Here is a 14057-nt window from a genome sequence, read left to right as displayed (position 1 = left end):
TGCTTTATTTTCTTCCCTCCCTTCTACTCCCAAACAACTGAGAAAACAAAAACAAAGACCTGTTATGAATCAATTTCCCCAATGGTCATATAAAAAAATTATCAATCTATACTGAGTCTTATCAATTCTGTCAGAAGATAGATGCATGTTTCAGCTTGGGTCTTCTGGAATTGTGGTTGTTCTTTTGTTAATCAGAGTTCCTAAGTCTTTTAAAGTTGTTTGTCTTGACAATACTGGTATTATTATATAAATTGTTCTCCTGGCTCTATACACTTCACTCTGCAACTATATAGTCTTGCCATTTTTATCTGAATTTTTCTATTCCCTTTATTATTTCTTAGCACAGTACTGTTCCAAAACATTCATATTCCATTACTTGTTCGGCTATTCCCCAGATGGACATCCCCTAATTTTTATCTTATTGTCACTTATCAGCTATAAATGGTTTTCCATAATATGGGTCCTTTTTCTTTTTCTTTGATTTCTTTGGGTATATTTTGACCAAAGAATACATATAGTTTAGCAGCTTTAGGGGAAATAGCTTCAAATTCTTTTTCCAGAATGACAGACCATTTCACATCCCCACCAATAGTACAATAATAATAAAACTGTTTTCATACAATCTCTTCAGAATTTCTCATTTTCCTTTTTTGTCAGCTCTTCCAATCTGAGAGGTACAAGGTAGAATCTCAAAATTATTTTTATTTGCCTCTGGTTTAGGTTTTATATATAGCTTTGGATTATTTCTTCTAAAAATATTTATATCTGTTGTAAGTGTGACTTTAAAGCCATAGATTTGTTCAGTGTTTTGTCTAACCTGTATCAAAGTTCAGGTTCAGTTTTGGGATGCAATGAACCATTGAATATAAAACAAAAGAGATATTTTTCTCTAACACAGTAAGAACATTCACCAAAGACACATGAAGGACACAGTGGTACTTAGCTTTCCTGGATATGGCTCCCATCCCACACCACACCACCCATCATCTCCATCTGGAAATGTGACTGGCAGTCATTAGGATATAGTGACTCATGTAGTCTCAAGCACCTAACAGGTTCAGGAGGCCCTGAGCCTCCCTGTCTTGTGTTTTTTATTGTCCTTATGTGAGGAAACTGAATCAGGGAAGCGAAGGTCAATCAGGTTTTGTCAGGGAAGAAACTTCACCAGGGAAACTGCTAGAAGAGTTGGGGCTGAAGGAAATTGTTTGGGAGAAAACTGTCAGGGTAAAGGTGCTAAGTCAGGAAACTTCCTTTCTATCATAATGTCCTCTGACAATATTTTTCTTATAAATTAGTATTTATAATTAATAATATATAGATATAGATAGGTACTTAAGCACTTTAAAAACCCACAACCAGGTTTTGTGTGATGAGAGAAGAGAAACACAGAATAGGGTAAGAACCTGTGATTTTATTGATATGAGGACCCTCCCATTTATTCTCCCTCTACCAAAAAGTCATACCATCTCTGTAAGTCATTGGGAGGTTTTGTGACTTACCTAGCATCACATTGCTGCTCTGTATTAGATGTAAAACTTGAACCTATCTGGTACTCCATTCATTTTGGCTGCTTTATTTGGGAGGAAAATGTAACCTATACTCAGATGAATATGCTATATGTAAGACTAAGAATTTTTAGTTTATTAAATCTCAATGTTAAATATATTAACCCCATGGTTAGGGAAGAAAGATCCTATTTGGTAGACTCTTAGAAGGAATGACTAGGAATTACAGCAACCATTTCTATGTATTGCTTCACTACTATTATGTTGCATTTTTATTCTCTCCTTTGTATAATCACACTAGTTCTGAGCCTATGCAGAATTGAATATTATAGGACAGAATCAACGACTTGTCAACCATTTCTTCTATGACTTAAGTTTTTCCACTGGAAAAAAATGAGACTTTCAAAATGACTAATTGACATTCATTGTATACTAATAGGCAGCAGAACAAAGTTCTGGGGAATGTTAGAAAAAGGGAAAATTGGAAATCTTAATCTTGAGCAGCTTCTTGTCTGTCTGCCTAGTTCTGACAAAATTAGCCACACCCTTATGAAGCCACTTTATCCACCTGTTTAGATCTTCACTCATTATTTTATAGGACTGAGTGACTTTCTTCCTCTTGCCTTCATTTGCTATTATGGAATACTGAAATCTGTTTGAAGCTTATGCAACCCCTCATTAGAGTCTGTGAATTATTAAAGATAATTTTAAAAAGACAGTATTTATTTTGTGAGTCAACCTAGGTTGTATTTGTGGCTACTTATACAAAAGCTTCTATACTTTGTTCTGGGATGTGTTTGTTGAATGATCTACAATGATTCTGGGGTAAATTGGGATTATTGTTGTAGTCCATTGTTTGAAGGAGGGATTCTTTTTAATTTCACCAATGGAAAAAGCAATAATGTGGTGGAGAAGTCATCAAGGCTCCCCCCCCCCCAATGAGAAATAGTTTCTTGGAGAAGATTGGACTAATGGTCCTAAGTTACAATCCTTAGGGCAATGTACAAACTTCTTTTTGAAACCTGGCAATCATATACTTAGTAGTTTAATGCAGAACTGAGAATCTAGCTTTGAAGAATGCTAAATGAAAGCACTAGACAAGTTAGAGAATTTTGAGCTTCAGGGAAATCCAGTAAAATATTGCCTTTTATTAGGATACTTGATATAGTATTAAAGTTGAAAGTAATCAAATAAGTTACTCATATTTTGTATTTTTTTCTTTTCCTGTTAACTTAATAGAAGTCAATGAATAAGCAAAACTAACTGGTGAGTCATGGCAAAGTTGCTGATGTTCCACCCAGTATGTCTGCCTATTAGGCAATATGCTTTACTTGCTGTACTAAGGCCACCTCCCTAACAGGAAATTCAGGTTGCATCATGTTAGATCATTGCTTTCCATCAGATCTCTCTTCCCCTACATTAAGAAAACACTTTTAAAAGACCTACATATACAGAAAGCAAAACATGAACTTCCTTCTTTTCTTCCTCCTCCTATTCTTATAACTGCAAATTAATAAAAGAAACTGGATATTTTTTTTAATTGTCAGGGCTATGAGGATGGACCTGGTTCAGATAATAGAATGCCTACTATTCACAAAAATGAAAATTGAGTTTGGTAAGCGTTTTAAATAAAATATGACAAAACTGCCCGAGTTCATTATTCTATAATCACTTGGAAGCATTGAATTTGGAAATATAGCATAATCTTAAGTGAGATCTGTTTCAACAGAGTAACTTGAAAAGAGAATGGAACTGGATTAGTACCCTACTTGGCACTCTCATTCATATTAATCTCCACAGATTGTTCTGGAGTAGTTCCTGAGTAAATGTCAACTTGGATAAAGGTCTGTATTGTGGTATTCTAGACAACTACACCTCTGCTACTTGGACCTGTACTATTTAATCATTTTTATTGGTAATTATTTGATGAAGTTATAGCAATGCTTATTAGTTTCAGATAACAAGAAGTTAGGAAGGATATCTAAAATATCAGGGCTGTCCAACTTTAAAAAGTTTTTATTGAAACAATAGACAATGTATTTTAATTTGTCATTTTAGTGAGAACACTGGGGCCCACATAAAATCACACTGTGGGCTGCATTTCAGACAGACCTATATTAGATGACAGGATTCAGACTAAACTATTGGGCTTAGCTTAAATCACAGTTAAAATTTGGTAGTGGTTAATGTAAACTCTTCTACTTGGGTTCCAAAAGTTTAGATAGAGAAGGTGTATTTAGAAAATAGCTATTGATCTGGGGATTAAATATTTTGCCTAATATGAATTAATAGTGAACATTGCATCCAAAAAAAAGCTAAAACTATCTTAAATTTTTATAAATTATACTACTCTGCCTTGATGAACTTGAAAAGTCATATTTTTAGAAGGATATTGATGACCCATAGTGTTTGTTTCACTTACACCCTTGGACTATACTGGTCTTTGAAGCTGCCATAAGTTATACCTTTGGTTAAATGGGATTCTTGTCTAGTCATGATTGTTTTAAGCTTCCCCTTGGGCCTTAATATCCTTTAGAATACATTCCTTTGAACTATCTTTAATAATTTGTTTGAGATATAGGGTCAAGAAAAACTATTGCTTTTTTGGAACTTTGTTGACTGCTTCTGATCTTCGAAAGTATTCCTTTGAACTTAATTTCGATAATCTGCCTAGCTGTAAATTTTAACACAATATCATTGAGGGGAGTTAGTAGTATGTTGCTAACTGTTTCCAAAGTAATTGGGAGAGAACCAGCAAAGATTTGTATTCTGTGCTGTTTTGAAGACTCTTCTTTCCATTTCCTATAAAAGAAAATACCTTTAAATTATTTTAAATTGCTTTACTTGGGTTTATTTAATTTATTTTCTTTTACAGTTCCATGTCGCCCTTGCAGTGATACAGAAGTCCTCTTAGCTGTCTGCACTAGTGACTTTGGTAAGTACATACTGACTATACTAATGTTTATGAAATATTAAATTTGTTCCTACGTCTTTAGGATACTTACTTATCCAGATATATGACCCTTAAGAAATTTAACCTCTTATTTGCCCCCAAGCAACTTTCTTAAGGCTACAGTTACAATCTGCATTGATGGGAAAGAGTTTTCTCACTAGGGATTCTATATTCAAATGAAATCATAGGTCTGAATCAGAAAAAAACAAAAAACTAATACCTAGGAGAGATACCAGATGGTAGCCATGACTTCACTGTATGCAGGCTAGTCTTGTAATTCAAGTTCAAGATTAGAATAAAATGAGATGGGACTTTTGGGTCACATGAACCACAAGATGGTAGGATTAGGTATCCCTTGTCCTAACAATCCTCAAACCTCTCCAAAACAGAAATTATGTGCCAAAGATAAAACCACATCAGCTATCTTCATGGTCTAGGACACCCAGAATCCAAAAGAAGATAAAAAACTGCTCTCCACCCCCACCAGAAAAAAATCAAGAATGAGGTTTACCATGACCTCACTCAGCACCTTTCCTCTACCCTCCCACACTATTGGCAGCATGGCTGCATTAGTGGACCCAAGGACACAACACAGGTTTAAATAAAAACCCCTCCCTGATTCCCTCCTCCTTCTTTCCAATGTTTGTTGAACCTGGTTCCAGGCTGTGGAACTTTGCTCATGCCTCTCAGCCAATTTGGCTACAACCCTTCAGAAGCAAAAGCCTGGCAGGGAGTACAGCCTGGAAGTACCAGTGCTGCAAAGTTCTGAATTGTCAGTTCCAGAGTGAATAAACAATCTCAATAATGCTTGTGCTAGGTCAGAGAACTGAGGAAGAGAGGGAGTAAGAGAGATCACCAAGACAGAATACTGTGTATGAGTGAGCTGAGCAAAGAGCGCAGCCTTCAACTGGGCTTAGTTTTGTCTATGCAAAAGTTAATTGAGAATAGAGACTTGATTAGGTTGATTAACTATGTAATATTCATTGTTAGAGAAAACAAATAGACAGCCATCCCTCAAATTAGTTAGAGGGAAGGAACTCAGCAAATGAGTGGTAGGGAAAATAAGGGGGTGGGGGAAAGATTATAATTGCCAAATATTTCAGGAAGAAGAAAATTCAAAAACCTTGAAGATTAAAAAACCTATGAGAAAATAGCAATAATAGAAAGAAATCTAGCCTCCAGATCTAGTAAAGGAGATCTGACAATGTTGATTAAATACTATATAATAAAGAAAAATGATCCAACACTTGATATGAAACAAGAGGACTGAGAATAACATTACATTATCCCTGAGTGATTTAAAAGAAAAATAACAATTATTAGAGCAGAATATATGTCCTGCACAGCAAAAAATTTGGGTCTATAATGGTCTTAGTGAAGAAACAAGAGAATACAATAGATGGGGAACATAAACACAGAAAAATGAAAGGCAACCTAAAAAAGTACAAAAAATCAATAACATTAAAGGGAAATATGTTCATTATACATTGTAAAACATACTGATCTCAAAGACAGGATGTGCAGAGATATAGGTCTCCCAGAAGAATTGGGTAGGACAAAATTCCTTAACACTATGATGAAAGAAATAAGAGAACTGTCCAGAACTTGTAAACATAGAATGAAATTCCAATGAAAAGAATACAGAGATTGTCTCCAGAAGAAAACAAAAACAACCAAAATAAAAAACTAAGATTGCAAAGTCCAAGAGGTAGAGTAGTTGATTGAATAGTCCAATTCAGAAACAACCACAGAAAAGACCTTCAAATACAAAAGAAAGAACATTTACACAACACAAGATTGTTCTACACCCACTAGAAAGCATGATAGGGAATGGAATAATGTATTCTGAAGAGAAGTGGAGCTCAGAATATAGCAATGATTTATCCTGCAAATCTGAACTTAATTACAGTAAGAAAAAAGAAAGAAAATAAGAAAGAAGAGTTCAAAATATTTTTAGAAACAACAGTAGAAGTGAATAAAGGAAGAGTGAATAAATATAACTGTAATAGCAACAGAGTAACAACAGGGAGACAATAAGACATTTTATTTTAACTGCATGCAATAGGACCGGTCAAGGAGGAAATCTGGTAGAGATAACATTGGAGAAGCAGACTACATTATGAATATAGTCTGCCTACAGAGGAATGCTTCTTTTTCAAGGTAGTTTTCCATGAGAAGGTACATAAGTGGGGAATAGGGGTGATAGAGATAAGTGAGTGATGCGCCAGGGTCAGAGCAAGGGCTAGCAATGAAAGGAAGATGACTTGTCTCAGAAAGAGACTTAGGGAAAATGGATAAGGAGTGGGAGGGAAGGAAAAGAGTCTTTACTTTGGAGGTGGAATGGGATTCCACTGAGTGGAAGAGTGAAGGGAGGGGTGGATAGGTGGATAGAGTACTGGCCTTGGAGTCAGGAGTACCTGAGTTCAAATCCAGCCTCAGACACTTAATAATTACCTAGCTGTGTGGCCTTGGGCAAGTCACTTAACCCCATTGCCTTGAAAAATCTAAAAAAAAAAAAGTGAAGAGACAGGATGGGTGAAGGAACATGAGGAACTGTACTGAATGAAACTTATGGTTTTGGTATTTGAAAAACCTAATTGTAGTGGGCAGGGGATAGTTGGAACCTGTGGAGTGGCATTTGGTACCTGAAGATTAGGAGAGCATAAACACAGGGAAATTTTTTTTTTTTTTTTTAGTATTTTCTCATTGACTGGCAAAACCCCCCCAAAAGAGAGGGGGGAAAATGGAGAGACAATTTAAGAATTATTGGATTACCTGAAAACCACAATTAAAGAAACAAGCTTAGACATTGCATTTCAAGAAGTTATCAAGGAAAACTACCCAATAGTTTAGATTAATAGGATAAAATAGAAATTGAAATAATCTAGCAATCACTTCCTGAAAGAGATCCCAAAATGAAAATTTAGGAATAGTAATAGCCAAATTCCAAAACTTCATGTGAAAGAGAAAATACTTCAAATAGCCAGGATGAAACAATTTAAAAATTCTGTAACAATCAAGATTGTTCACATAAGATTTTAGTGCCTTGAAGGAGTGAAGGACTTGAAATAGGATATTCCAGAAGACAAAAGAACTAAAATTACAACAAAGAATAACCTACCCAACAAAACTGAGTATAATCTATTAGGGAGAAAATGAACATTTAAGGAAATCAAGCAGTCCTGATGAAGACCAGAGCTGAATAGAAATTTTGATATTTAAACGTATGAATGAGAAGCATAAAAAGGTAAATTTGAAAGAGTATTATCAATGGCTTCAATAAAGTTGAACTTTATCATTATTAGGGCAATTAAAGGAATTTATAGAGGTCATGGATGGGAATTGATTGCATTGTAGTGGTCTCAAAAAAATGGAAGTAGTGAAAAAGAGGGAGAAAGTAGGGACAGCTAAGAATGGGTAAAATGATCTGACATAAAAGCAGAAGGGGAAATGAGGGAGGATGGATAATATTTGAACCTCACTTTTATTAGAATTGGTTCAAAGAGGAAAGAATATACATTTATTATACACACACTCACACACACACTTAGTTGTGTATAAAAAAATATAACTTGCCCAATAGGGAAATAGGTAACACAGGGAGGATTAATAAGAGGACAGATGAAGGAAGACAGTATTTAGAAGTACATGGACTTTAAGTTTTTGCAAGGCAATGGAGTTAATGGCTTGCCCAAGGCCACACAGCTAGGTAATAAGTCTCTGAGGCCAGACTTGAACTCAGGTACTCCTGACTCCAGGGCCGGTGCTCTATCCACTGCACCACCTAGCCGCCCCTACAATGGACTTTTGAAGAGGGACATGTTAAAAAGAATTTTTAAAAAAAGATCGAGGAAAATAACATAGTAATCATACAAAATAACTACAATTATGAATGGAATGAAGTCACCCATAAAATGGGTAGCAGATTGTATTAGAAATCAAAATCCATCAATTTGTTGAAATAGATACAAATTTAAAAGACTAGAGCAGAATCAGCTGAATAAAAGCAAGGCAAGGGTAGTAATCATGATAATTGACAAAGAAAAAGCAGACCTAATTAAAAGGGATAATCCAAGAAACTACATCTTGCTAAAAGTGTAATTGACAATGAAATACTATAAAAAAACTTTAAAGCAAATTTCTCTGATAAAGACTTCATTTCTTAAATATATGCTGAGTATTGAACTGAGTCGAATTTGTAAAAAATATGAGCCATTCCCCAATTAATAAATTGTACAAGGATATAAACAGACATTTTTCAGAAGAAGAAATCAAAGCTATCTATAGGCATATTAAAAATAAACTCTAAATCACTATTGATTAGAGAAAGACAAATTACAATTCTGAAAAAATATGTTGGAGGGGATAAGTCCAATTATTGTGGAGAATAATTTGGAAATAGGCTCAGAGTTAGGAAACTGCATATCCTTTAACTCAGCAATACCATTGCTAGGTCTGTGTCCCAAAGAGATCAAAGAAAAAGAAAAAAAGAGACCTATTTATACAAAATTATTTATACTATCTCTTTTGGTGATGCCAAAGAATTAGTAATCAAGGAATTGCTCATCAATTGGATTGGCTAAAAATGTTGTGTATTGTGTTTGTGTTAGAGTGCTATTATGCTGCAGGAAATGATGAAGAGGGAAGTTTAAGAAAAGAAAGACCTATAAGAGAAGAGTAAAGTAAGAACTGGGAAATCACTGTGTAGTGTTGTAACAATGGTGTGATGATGATCAACTGAAAAACTTGGCTTTTCTGATAGATACAATGATCCAACTCAATTTCAAAATTTCAATTCATGATGGAAAAAATGCTATTCAGAGAGAAAACTATTGAACTCTGCATGCAAATTGAAGTATAATTTTCTGACTTTAAAAATATGGAAATATATTTTGCATGATTTCACATGTATAATTGATACCACATTATTTGTCTTCTCAGTGGGAAGAGGAAGGTGTAGGAAGGAAAGTATTTTTAACTCAATTTAAAAACAAAATATTAAAAATAACCAATTAAAAAGAATTTTTTTAAAAAAATGCTATCTCCTGTGTTTTCACTTAACCCTTTAAAAACTTTCTTCTGGTACTATGATTCAACTGAAACTGTTGTCTCAAATTACCAAAGATCTCTTAATTGTGAAATCCTGAATGTTTTCTCAGTCCCCAAAGACCAATCTACTGCATTTGACACTACTGATTATACTATGTTCCTGCTTGTTTACTATCTCTTTTTTTAACACTATCCTTCCTTACATTCCTTTCTTCCAGACTGTTCAACTTCTTTTCTATCTCCTTTACTATTTTATTATGAATCTTACATATACTCTTAACTATGAATGCTCCCCAAGATTCTATAACAGACCATTTTTTCTTTTCTATAATTTCTTAATAACCTTATCAGTTACCATAGTTTTTATGTAGGTGACTTACAGATCTATATATCCATCTTCAGTCTCTTCACTAAATTCTATGCCTATATCTGATTATTGGACAGTTTAAATTGGGTATCTTGGAGACATCTCAAATTCAATGTCTAAAATTGAATTTATTATCCCTCCCCCTCCACAAATACTATTCCTTTTGCTGTTTTTGTTGAAGGAACCACCATTCTTTTAGACATTCCAGGTTTGTTACTTTTTCATTACCTATGACAATCTCCTTCATCTCACTTACCTAGTCAGTTTCTAAGTCTTGTTTCTATCTTTATGACTATACATGTATTCAACCCTTTCTCTATACTCACAAAATTATGACAAGCTGTCATCTCTCACCTAGATTATTGCAATAGACTCCTAATTTTATCACCCTACCCATAGTGTTTCCAAACACCAGTACCGCCTACACAATGCTGCCAAAGTAATTTTCCAGAAATGCATGTGACTGTTAGTCAACTCTGTTACCTCCCTATTGCCACTTGGATCAGATGTAAATTCTGTTTTGTACTTAAAATACTTCACAGTCTTGCTTTAACTTACCTTTCCTGTCATATTAGATATTAACTTTACCTTCCACTAACCTCTTTCACTTTAAAGTGAAGTATGAACAACCTAGCCTTTTCCTACTTCATGCATATTGTTCATTTCTTGTGCCTTTGCTTTGACCAGTCTCTATGATTGAAATGCATTTTCTCTTCCTTCTGTCTCATAAAAATCCCTATTTTCTGTAAAGGTGCTGCCTAAGCACTATCTTTTACATGTAGCTTCCTGATGCCCCAATTGTTAGCATGCTTCCCCAATACCATCTATTTAGCTATGTTGTATTTAATCTATAATATCTTTCAGTCTATCTCTCTCCCTTTCTATCATATATATTAGAATGTAAGCTTCTTGTGAATAGGGATCCTTCCTTTCTTCTCTCCTTCCCTCTATTCCTCCCTCTCTGTGAAAGCTGAGATGAAGACTTTTCTAGCATAGATTCCACTTTTAGATGAGAACTTAATGGAACCTGTGCTATGTAGGAATTGAGCTAAATTGAACTTGTTTGCCCCAGAGATTAATGTGAGTTAGAACATGTACCCTAGAGTAGCTAAGATCTGAATTCAAATCCTGTCTCAGACACTTAGTAGCAATATGACCCTGGGCAAATCACTTAACCTCTATTTGCTTCAGTAAAATGGAGACAGATGGGAGAGAGAAATGGCAAAGTACTACAGTAACCTTGCCAAGAAAAACCCAATAAGCAAAAATCCATGAGTTCACATAAAGTTAACCATAAATGACTGAATGACTAACAACAAAAACTAATATCTTGGAGGAGTTGGGACAAATGTTTGTATGTTTGTTTTGACTATGCCTTTAAAGTAAATATCCTTTTGTAAAAGCTAATCAATGTTAAATGGTTAGATGGACTGGGGTGCTTGTCATTAGCCTTCTGATGACTATGGGCGGAACCTAGACTAGTAGTAAGAGAAAATGATGGACCAAGCCACTTAGGGTACCATGTGAAGAAATATATCCCACCTGAAGCTTGAGAGAGGACCAAGATATACCCACCACATGTAGGGGCCCATGCAAGGAAAAAAGCCTGAGTTTTTGTTGCCCTAATTTTGGTGATCCTAGAGAAATGGACAAAATATGAGATGGGAACTTTAGACTTTATTCCAGTCATTTTTTTTTTTCTGTTATGTATTCCCTGATAAGTCAGTTCCACTGAGGTGATTTTACAGAATGTAAATCCCACTTCAGACACTTAATAGTGTTATCCTAGGTCAGTCATTTAACCACTCTATATCTTGGTTTCTATAAAATGCTGTTTTGGTCCAGTAGCCTTTAATCCTTAGATCTGTCCCAGTTGTAAATCAGTGATTCTATCAAAGCAAGTTTCTAGAGTTGATTTACTTTTGATTTGCCATTAGTTTAAAAGCCTTCAAAGAGATAAAAAGTCATTGTTCCTACTTATAAGAGTTTCTAATGTTTTTGCCTTTCTTTCCCCTTTTCTCTTCTAGTTGTAAGAGGATCCATCCAGAATGTAACAAATGAGCCAGAACAACAAGAATCTATCATTGACGTCCATGTCAGCAAACTGTACAGGCAGAAGAATAAAGTCTTTCAGCTTGTGGAAAACAGTGAGAGCTGGCACGGACAGATCAAGACACTATTAGAATGTGGAGTGAAACCAGGAAATGGGGATTTCCTCTTCACAGGCCGAATGCACTTTGGGGAGGCCAGATTAAGCTGTGCTCCTCGTTTCAAAGACTTCCTAAGGATGTATAAAGATGCTGAGAACAAGGGTCTGAATCCATGTGAAATAGGCACAGCCTGAAGATGAATGGTTAGGTTAGAAAGCCTTCTTTCCCTCTCATGAAAACCTCATTCTACCTGCACTTATGCCTGACAAATTCACTGTCATAGTGAATACTATTAATTTATTGGCAAGCAGCTTCCAGAGGAACTAACACTTGGAAGGCAGGTCCCATGGGGTCTCTTTATAATACTAGGAACTATTATACTAATAAAGGTACAAGCCAGATTGGATACCATGCAAATCAGATTTTTTCTTAACCAATTGGAAGTCTTGGAAAATGCAAACTAAGTTATTATATTTTAAAGCATTTTTTCATTGGAAACAAACTCCCATATTTTAAACTACTTTTGTATTTAATACCATTAAAAAAAACCCCTTAAGATGTAGCATTTGGTCTGATGTAAAATTTTAACAATGCTTTGTAAAAAGCTTAGTGTATAATTTGAAGTCATTTCTTATGACAGAAATTTATGGAGTCAAACATTTTATTTTTTTTCATGTTAACTTTTTTATTTTAATTTTGAACTAGGATTACCAGCCACTGTCATCTTTGAGCTGGCAAATTATTTTCATTTCAAAGAAATAAAACTCCCTGGATTTGTGAGAGTTGTTTGAGATTTCTTTTCTCTTTCCCCAAGTCCCAAGGACCTCATTTTTGCTACTTATTCACCACTGCTAGCCATTAAGAAAGATGGCTATATAATTCAATGATCCATTTACCAGAAGGCCTACTTTGAAAATGACTCGGATGAAGTAGGATTAGAATAATTTTTTTTTTCTGAGCCTGTAGAGACACCCACTTTAATCTACTCAAATTATTTTGTATGCCCTGCCACATTAATCTTTTGAAAATAATTCCAGGAAAAATTTGAAGTACATTTATTCATCTCTTAGACCTACTTAGTATTAAGGTGTTAGATGATAAAAGCTCCCTACCAACAATACTTTCACTGTGACATCTTACCTAGGCCTTCCACTCCTGAAAATGTCTATATTTAAAATTTTGTCCTCTTCAAAACTCCCAAACCCCTTCATATGGTAACTAGGTGTTCAATTCCACTAGCATTTATTGAGCACCTGCCTGGTAGGATACAAATAACATTTCAACTGAACACTACCAAAAAATAACCCTTGGTGACTGTGCCCTGAAGAATATTATAAGCAGCAAGCTCCCCATCATCCTAAATCTTTTCCTCTTCCCCTTTCTTGAATTAACTATTACTGAAATATGACTTCTCCAAATAATGCAACCTACCTGGTTACCTTTCCATTATTGGCTATATCCTCATTCATTCTCCTTGGCTCACTGGTTGAACACTCCTTGTTCCTTGTAGATTCTTCCCCTACCTCCATTACTCAATAACTTCTCCATGGAGATACACGTTATTTATATCCAGTAGTCAATTAAAATCTTGGTAACTGTAGTCTACAGATTTCCACCTCCTACCCCCCCAACAATGAATTTGGTACATGATATTTTCCCTACCTCCCCAACTCCAGTCCTCACTCCTTTTAGCACCATAACCACTCAGTTTTTCATTCTCACTTACCATTCTCTACCCCATTTTAGACATAAGTAATCTTTTTATTATTTTTTTTAGATTTTTTTTTTTTAGGTTTTTGCAAGGCAAATGGGGTTAAGTGGCTTGCCCAAGGCCACACAGCTAGGTAATTATTAAGTGTCTGAGGCCGGAATTGAACTCGGGTACTCCTGACTTCAAGACCAGTGCTCTACTACTGCACCACCTAGCCGTCCACAGACATTAATTAAGATTAATCTTAATCTTGCCACCAGTCACAAAGCAACATTTACATTTATCTACCCATAATGTATTGGCTCTTAACCTGACCTTTTCC

General features: G+C 35.1%; 1 protein-coding gene across 2 annotated transcripts in view; it reads left to right on the top strand.

Moving 5' to 3' along the window:
• METRNL (meteorin like, glial cell differentiation regulator) overlaps positions 1 to 12806 on the top strand; it is a 33570-nt gene extending 20764 nt beyond the window's left edge. For both annotated transcript variants that reach the window (XM_074225193.1, XM_074225194.1), the window contains exons 3-4: positions 4381 to 4440; positions 11902 to 12806. In XM_074225193.1, coding sequence (XP_074081294.1) covers positions 4381 to 4440; positions 11902 to 12218 — 377 coding nt within the window. In that variant the 3' untranslated portion in view covers positions 12219 to 12806. The remainder of the gene's footprint in view (positions 1 to 4380; positions 4441 to 11901) is intronic.
• The last annotated feature ends 1251 nt before the right edge of the window (positions 12807 to 14057 follow it).

Source organism: Macrotis lagotis, chromosome 2 (assembly GCF_037893015.1).
Source record: "Macrotis lagotis isolate mMagLag1 chromosome 2, bilby.v1.9.chrom.fasta, whole genome shotgun sequence".
NCBI classification, from domain to species: domain Eukaryota; kingdom Metazoa; phylum Chordata; class Mammalia; order Peramelemorphia; family Peramelidae; genus Macrotis; species Macrotis lagotis.
Note: the sequence above shows the minus strand (reverse complement) of the source record. Positions and strands in the feature narration are given on the sequence as shown.